Genomic DNA, 9,201 nt, shown 5'->3' with positions numbered 1-9,201 from the left:
TATCCAAGAGAAACCTTCTTTAGTAATATAGTTAATAATCTTATTTAAGTAGTTAGAGAAAATGGTGCCAGGTTTAGTTAAATAAGTATTAGACCCACATGTGATAGTTCTAAATTTTACTGGAATTTTATGAAATTTAGGACTGATAATTAAGTAAGGAAATTGTATATTGCTAATTTAAATTTTTAATCTCTTGTAAAAAGCTAAAATTTTTTTAATGACAATGTTATTGAAATTACTAAGTTCAAAATTTTTACTATTTTTTAATTCCGTATTTAAAAGTTCAGCATAGAATTTTTTACAGAATATAGCATAATTATTGTTAGCTTTGTCTATGGGAGTAATTACTTAATTGAGTAGTTGCTTAATTGATTGAACAATATTAGAAAAATTTGTTGAATTGCATCTATTTTTTTATTATATATATATATATATATGTATATATGTATGTTTAACTTTTTTATAGTATTATTTTATTCACTATGTGCATGTTTGTAATATTTATTCATTATCTAAAGTATATAATCTTTCTATAATGGAATTTTCTTTCCAATAACTTTTTTATTGATTTGATAAAAGGAAACCCATTTATTTATTTATTTTCTAAAGAATGTTGGAAATACAGTACAGAACCCGTTATCCGGAAATCAGAAAACCGGAAAACCAAAAAACCGGAACGAAATTTTTCCGCAATTTTTAAAAAAAATTTTTTTTTTCCTCATGAGATTTTACGATTTTTCTTTCTTTTTTGAAAGATGTACCTTACCATCATTTCAGAAATAATCATTAGTGTATTACCTCATCGTTTTTTCTTATTTTAAAGATTATTTCCANATAGTTCGAAAGCCTACTTTAACAATAGAAAAAACGGCTTTTTGTAGCGATTCAGAAAACCGGAAAAATCAGTTATCCGGAATAGTGATAGTCCCAATCGTTCCGGATAATCGGTTCTCTACTGTACATTTTAAACTACACTAACTTTTCCTAATACTATCCAGTTTCTCATTAATGGTGCTCGACTTAATGACAGTCGCTATTTCAAGACAATATGTTGGTGCCACAGCTTGTAAAATTGTAAAAAAATCTCTATTTAAAGACATGCAACTTCTACTCTTGATGTTTCAAGAAGATATATTATCTAATATGGGAGATGGTTCCTTTAAAATTATTGAAAAACTAGAAGAAGAAGCATGGGCGGATCGTGAATTTGTGGGGCCCTGGGCTGAAACTACTTAGGGGCCCTAATAGCCATTTTGTCAAGAAACTGATTTCTATAGTGATGCAGATAAGTATATAGAAAAAATAGGACAATAAAATAATTTTATTTATTTTTTATTTATTTATTTTCATTTGTGTATACAAATAGCAACTGTACAACATTATTACAAAAGAAATTGGCAGGTTATGTGTAGTTATGTTATATAAAATATAAAGCAACCTTTCTGCATTTTTGTGCTGCAAATTCCTTTATTTGCTCATCACATTGTAAGTCCTTCGTTAAATCACAATTTATGGCAAGAACTGATAAATGATTTAGTCGTTGGTTCGACATTGTAGTCCTATATTTGTTTTCTATATATATCATCCTGGGGAAAGAGCACTCCGCTTCACAGCTAGTGATTGGCAAAGTTAAAAAAATCTTTAAGATAGTATAGCAATTTGGGAAAACATCAACAAGTTTCTTTTTATAAATTAGCATAAAAATTTCACCGGAAGAGGTGTAAGACTCTGGCTTAGACTGAAGTAAATAAGATTTTAACTGAATGCACTCATTCACTAAATGCACTCATTCACTAAATGCTTGTCTACGTCATCTGGATAATAATCAACAATATTACGTACACTTTCCAGACCTATGTTTTCCATATTTTTGTCTTGCAAATCCATTAAAAATTTGAATTTCTTGCCATACATCTCACAGACTTGGCTCCTTTTATTTAAATCCATAATCAGCTTATCCAACGCAACTTTTATCGTGTCTCTTTTAAATTTTCTGCGCCGCATACTGAAAATTTATCTGTAGACTTATCTGAAAATTTTGGAGTAATGCGTCTCTTGTTTATGTCATTGTAGTCTCTTCCCACACTAGTACTTAAATTTTTATCTTTCTCTTTGTATTCCTTTTGCTTCTGATCTGATTGGTGCCTTATGTTGTTCACGCAGTCTTTTAATGACACAATTAACTTGTTGCCTTCACAAAATTTTAACCAGGGCTCTTTATTTTTTTTATTAACTAAATTAAATCTCCCCAAAATTTCTTCTAAAAAAATAATCAAAATTGCAGTATCGAGTTTCGCCATTTTATAGAATAAATTTCATGCCTCTTTCCGGAAATCAACTTTTTCATCCTCATTTTCGCTGAAACTTTCGAAAATTTTCCTAATGTCATCATAATTATTTTTCAAAGCTTTGACTGCATCATAGTGACAAGACCATCTGGTCTGGCTTAAGCTTTTTATCTTAAATGTGAGTTTTGTTTCGCTATTTAACAGTTCCCACCTATGGGTCGAAATAGAAAAGAAAATGTATATTTTTTGCACTACTCCAAAAAAGTTCACAATATCGGTTGCAACCTTAACAGATTCTTCATCAACTAGGTTAAGGGAACGCGCAACACACGGCACATAATCCGCGGATTTATATTTTTGTTTTAATAGTGCTTGTACACCATTGTAGTGACCTGCCATATTAGCAGCGTTGTCATAAGATTGTCCCCTACAATTATCCAGTAGTAGTCCATTTGTTTCTAAAAAGTCTTGTAGAATATTAAATAAATGTAAGCCAGTATGACTACTAATTTTAATGAAGGATACACATCTTTCATACACTTATCCCCGAAAACAGTACCGTAATACAATAGCAAGTTGATCATTGTGAGATAGATCTGGGGAGAATCCATCGCAATTGAATAATACTTTGTGTCGTCGTTATTTATTTGAGTAATAATTTGCTTAATTATCTGTCGGCCTATAATCTCAATTATTTCCTCATATACTGTTTTTGATAAGTACGATATTATCGGTTTTGGTCGCAGCTCTCGTTGTTCAATGTGTTCATGAACGAATGGATCGAACTCTGCCAATAGCTCCAGAGCACCCATAAAATTACCATTATGTGGTGAACCAAATACTTCCTCGGAACCTCTAAATGCTAAGCGCCTTATACTTAAAAATTTGACCACTGCAATAACCCGTTTTAGGACATTGTGATAATATCCTGTTTCCTTTCTTAATTGCTTCTGAAGCTGCTTGTCTGAAACAGATCTATTTTCTTTTTGTGTCAACCACACTAACATTGATTTCTTACGTTCATTAGAATTTTCATGATTTTCTAAGTGTTTCTAATCAGAAAATCCCGTTATGCATTGAGAAGGGATTTTAGAAAAAAGTTTGCAAGTCAAACAAAAAACAGTACCAACCCTGGTTGAATAACATAACCAAGATCTTTCCAGTGATTGACCGTTTTTCATTTTCTTAATGAAATATCTATTTGAAGATGTTCTGTTTTGTTCTTTGTATTTCTTTATTGAAGCTGAATATATATTTTTCGGATCTTTATTTTGAAAGTCAGTCATTCCATGTGAGAGGATGTCATTAATAAAATCATTGTTTAGAAATTCTGGCCACAAGCCCACGGTAGCATATTTCTCAAACTCAAACTTAATATTCTCTAAATTTCTTTCCGCCTCGATATTACCGTCCTCTTGCTGAACACCAATATAGTTTTCAGTGGGATCAGAGGGTTGCTTGTAGTCAAGACTTTGCACATTTTCATCACTTGTTTTTTTCCCCTGGTGTTGCGATTTTCTGCTCCCTTCAAATAGATTCTCTTCGGATAAGATCCCTTCCTTTTCCCTTGTTAATAAATTTGTAGCTATTTCATTCTCGTTTTTATATTCTAATTTGAAAAAAGTTTCAATTTTTGCACACTTCTTTATTTCTTTTTCTCGATCTAGCTGTAATTTCCGTTTCTCAGCTCCACTTTTATATTTTCTACCAGACATATTGTAAAATAAGACTTTGATATTTTTCTGAAAATAAACAATGAAGTTGATAATTTTCTGGTTATAAACAGGGAACGAGATAATCAATGTAATATTGTTCTTCACGTCACATTTTAATACTTTGTAATGAGTGCAGTAATTCACAAATTATCATTGAAAATCGATTAGAAAGCTCATTTAGTATTGAAAAAATACATTAAAAACAAAATAAGCATGATTTATAGTTCTTTTTACTTACCAACTAAGAGCAGGAAATCTTTTCTTATGCTGATTATGTACTTTCAATTATAAGGAAAATAAGAGAAAGGTCCAGTCTTTATAATTTTTAAGTTATCATTTATTAGTAAACAAAACAAGTTTGTCACTTTGACGACGTTAACAGAAGTGCGGAAAAAAATTACGCCGGGCGTTAAGCGGAGAGGGGGGAAGTCCCCCGTAATAGACGCGAAAAAATACACTGACCAAAACAAGCGACGGGGAATTCCCCGTTCCGCTCGACAGACGCGCACATGCATGGGTTGATTGATCTCTGGGTTGCCAACCTTATAATAATTTTTTTTTAATATTAGATATTTTTTAATTCAAAATATCACCTATTGTTTTCAGTGGGGACTGGGGCCCTTTGTATCCACGGGGCCCTGGGGTGCAGCCCAAAAAGCCCTTAAGTAGATCCGCCCCTGCGAAGAAGTTATTAAAGCAAGACTACAATTGAAACAATCAATAATTATTTAATTTTTTTTATAAAAATCGAATTTGTTCTTTTAGTATTTTATTTAATTTTATTCATATATATTGTGCAATGCAATATGAAATAAAAATAAAAACATTTTCTATCATTCAGAGTTATCATGAAATAAATTGATAATTCTGCACCTGCAAAAGTGTGAAGGGTTTTTCAAACGTTATTTTTCAACAAAGTCTATTTAAAGGTGATTTTTCACGATCTCTTCGAAATCGTTAAACAGAAGCAAGCTGTACTTTTATACAATATTTATTGCTTTAGCCATATAATATTTCAGATATGCAGAAAGGAAAAATGATTTGATATCTTACATCGAGATAAATATTTCTGAAAGTATGTTTGGTTTTCTTTAAAATAAAATAATTAAAATATTTTATTTGTATCCTTGAATGTAATGATTTCTTCAATAAATACTTTAAAAGAGTTGTATTTTTTATTTAAAGATAGGCTTAGGACTAAACTATTTCATTAACTTAAAAATAAAAAAAAACTTTTACAAATATTACAGAATTGAAATAGCATGCTAACTCATGAAAATGTTGAGTTAAGGATTCAGAAAGCTTAATGTGTTATAAAATAGAGTTGTATCTATCTCAATTTTTGCTGACTATTTTTTATGTTTGCTATGTAGTTAATATTTTTGTAAACATTTCTGCTTACAAATCTCGTTTCAATTTAATGTAATATCTTATGCATTCTTATTCAAAATGTAGAATCTAACTTTGAAATCTAGTTAATTTTTCTGCATCTCTGAGATTACTTATAAAATATTAGCTTACAATTATTATATCTTATACTTCTTTTTTATTTTTACATAGTTACTCTGATTTGGCCAATAAATGGGGTCTTCAGAAAGTAGATTCTACTGAATTAATGGCTTACATTTGTGAAATTTGGAAAGAAAATCTGAATCAATTAATAATTACTGAACGAGATATTGGTAAGAAACAGTGAAATATGTAACTTAATTTTATCATGTTTAATAGCTAGTTATTAAATAAATGATTTTGGAAATTGCTAAATTTGTTATAAATTGTCAAATAATTATTGTGGATAGCTTTTTATATCTGTGTCTTCAATAGCACAAAATCTGATCATATTATGTGTCATAAAATGGCACATTAATTAAAGTTTTGGCAATAATTGTTTGTAAGAATAAGTGTAAATTTTTTTTCCTGTTCCTTGTTAAAGATAGTAAAGTACAAAGTCCCATATCCAGGCGTATGAAAACTTTTTAAAATTTTTTTTTTCACTTCTGTTAAATATATTAATAATAAAAACTATCATTTCTTTCTTCTTACTGCTTTTCAGATACCTAAATATTTATTCTGCTACAATAAGCATTCTATAAGAGTTGTTGAAAAGATGAAACTAGTTAAAGAGTGAAGATCTTTGGACATTCTCTTGTGAAATTTTTTTAAAAATTAAAATAGCGATAGAATCAAGAATATTTTGCTATCTTGAGTCACAAATAAATCCTCACCTTTTACATTTTTGTTTATCTTTTCTATAAACACATATTAGATATATATAAGAAATGTTTGTCGTGATATGTGCAAAATAGATCAACTTAATTAACGCAAATCTTGAATCACGATACAGTCACCACTCTTTACCTTTTTGCATCATTTCTGTTACTACATATGTGATATAAATAAAAAAAAAAACGTCTGTGAGATAGCAAACATTAGCATAACTATGCATAGTAAAGGGAAAAAGTAATGAAAAGTAAGAAGCATTTCTGGCTAATATTGTTCTTTTCTTTTCTGAGCATGAATATTATCTTATATATCCTCCTTAATATTGACTTGATGCCACAAATTTAAATCTGACTAAAAAATCAAATAATATTAGTAAGAAAAGAACTGTTGAAGCAGAAATGTGATTGTGGTTGCACATACTGAATATGTGCACATTGTGGTAGTGGTTATTTAAAAGGCCTCTTTTCGAATATATAGTTTTAATCATCTTAATCAAACTTTCACAAATAAACTGATGCTTGACAAAACTCTTCTTAGCATTATCCTTTGAAACATGTGAAATACTAGGCCATCACCCCAGGCCCGTCCCCAACGGGGGGTGAGAGGGGTGTCTCACCCCCCCCAGAGATATCATCCAGTCGGCAAATTCAGGTTGAGTCGGCATTTTTTTAAAAAATTGTTATTTTTTACAAGCCAAAATCCCGGATTTGCCGAAATTCTTTCATTGTCGGATATTTCATCGGTGATGAGATTTAAACGGATTTCAATGTTATCTGAATTTCGTTTCGGGATCGACTCGGCAAATCTTGTTGTGAAATGTGTTTTTAAATTTAGTTTTTTTTCTTCTCTTCCAAGAGTAACCATTTATGATAATTCAAAGCAAGATGACCGACATTACATACCAAAATCTCAAAAACCGTTTCTCTTGTATTATTATTTCAACGACACATTCTTAAATTTAAAAAAATTTTGTAGTGACCTTAATTTTTAGTTAGCTAATAATGTATCATAAAATTCAGATATTATTTATCTGAATTATATTAAATCTTTATTAGAGGTTTAAGTAATTTTTTTAAAGGAACTGATGAACTTACATGATTTTTTTTTAAAAGAATTATAAATTTTATATGAAATAATCGTGCCGGTGATGCAACCAATTTTTTTTTCTTTCAAAATATAGGGAAAAAATTACAAATAAGAGTACCTATTAAATAGGATACTTTATTATTCAAAATATCTTATTTAAATTGTTAAATTCTGTTTAAATAACACAAATTATTAAATAATTTATATTTTCAATTAGTAAACGATATTTATCTATTATGAAGAATTTTACTAACTCCAAAGGACTCCTAACTCCAAAAAAGAAAAGAAAAACATTTAATTTGTTAACTACCATTCAGTTCATAACTTTTAAAATTCTATGATGATTGAATTATTACTTGAGTTCAAAATTTTTTAACCTAAAATAAAGTGTTCAGGGACTAATTCATATCTTTAGAACAATTAATCATGACAACAAAATTTGATATTCTCTATGGAAAATAATTAACATATATGTGATCCTCAATTCACCTTTATAAAAGTTTCCGTTTTGAAAATAAAATATTGTTTTTTGCTTTTAATTTTTTTTTTTCAAGAATCCTAAGAATTCTGAAACATTAAATTGAGTTACACTCAATCGAATCAACACTTCGATCATTTCACACAATTTGAGAATGGTTGCCGAGTTCAAAGTGTTAAATGTTGTAATTTCGGATTCATTAATTATTTCAATAAAAATATGGTGAAAATAGAGAATTCCGAATATTCACGGAGAAGTGGCAATTCTGTTTGATCAAGCCGCTTACGGGCACTATGAAAAGGCGCAAAAAAGGATGGAGCTGCGACTCGATCTTGTGAAGCAGCAGACAAAACCCCGGATATTTCTGTCAACTTGAAAAATCGAGGGTCTTTTAAAAGTGGTTAGCTAGAAATGCCCTAAGCTATATTTTCTCATGTTTTCTCTTACTCTTTCTGAGAATAAAGACAATATCTTTGTCCATGTGGTTAAGAAGGGGAAGGAAGGGGCTCAAAGCACAGGCAGCTGTGGTACCAATTACTTCACTGACCTGTCTTTAACTGTCATGTACGGATACTTAGTTACTCTAAGCGTATTTTATAAATTCATATTATTATTGAATAAAATAGAAAATCTGCTCACATGCCAACGATCATCCTATCTACCGCAGTCTAAATTTTGAATGTAAGTATAATTTTTTTATGAATACATATTTATTATTTGCAGTCTTATTGTTTAAATATTAAGTTTAATTAAATTGCATTAAATGTGTTATTACTTTCCAATTAAATTATTTCGGGTAAAAATTGATTTTTATGAAGCAGATAAAATTATTTTTTTAATCTTTTTTGTGCAGTAAAATAATTAAAAGAAAGAAAAAAGAGCAATTAAAAATGCTATGTTATTTATATTCATTAGTAGGAGCTAGGGATAGAAAAAGATAAATCACATTTGAATTCTGAAAATTGGATACTTTTTCCGTTTTTTACTTTTTACTAAGCTTTTATTTTGTGCTTGAAATAGGTTTTTTTTTTTCTTTTTTAGATTTTTTCAGCTGAAATTATTTTTCATATATCTTATTTAATTGAAATTTCAAATTCTATATTTCTTCGTAGGCTTTGTTTTTATAAGTCCAAACTGCAATCCTTTATGAAGAAAAATGTACTAATGCTAATTTTATTGAAAATGTAACGTGTTTAAAAATAGAAAATTCAGTTTTTTTTGATAAATAATTCTTTTTAGTTATTTTGTTCTGTCATCCCCACTTAATCGCATAATCGAATTACCCGCTTATACGAATAAAATTTAATGGAACCAAATCATTTTAGAAGAAACTAATGTTAAACTTGCCCGTTTAAACGGTTATTTGTTGTTTTTTGCCCCTGCCTAATTGCATAAAGAAGTGGTACTGAAA

At 29.3% G+C, this 9,201-nt stretch overlaps 1 protein-coding gene across 2 annotated transcripts in view; it reads left to right on the top strand.

Moving 5' to 3' along the window:
• Positions 1 to 9,201, top strand: part of LOC107443173 (Contactin) — a 71,264-nt gene that overhangs the window by 18,252 nt on the left and 43,811 nt on the right. For both annotated transcript variants that reach the window (XM_016056955.3, XM_016056956.4), the window contains exon 5: positions 5,564 to 5,685. In XM_016056955.3, the coding sequence (XP_015912441.1) occupies positions 5,564 to 5,685 (122 nt within the window). The remainder of the gene's footprint in view (positions 1 to 5,563; positions 5,686 to 9,201) is intronic.

Source organism: Parasteatoda tepidariorum, chromosome X1 (genome assembly GCF_043381705.1).
Source record: "Parasteatoda tepidariorum isolate YZ-2023 chromosome X1, CAS_Ptep_4.0, whole genome shotgun sequence".
Lineage (NCBI taxonomy): Eukaryota > Metazoa > Arthropoda > Arachnida > Araneae > Theridiidae > Parasteatoda > Parasteatoda tepidariorum.
This window is presented reverse-complemented; position numbering and strand designations above follow the sequence as displayed.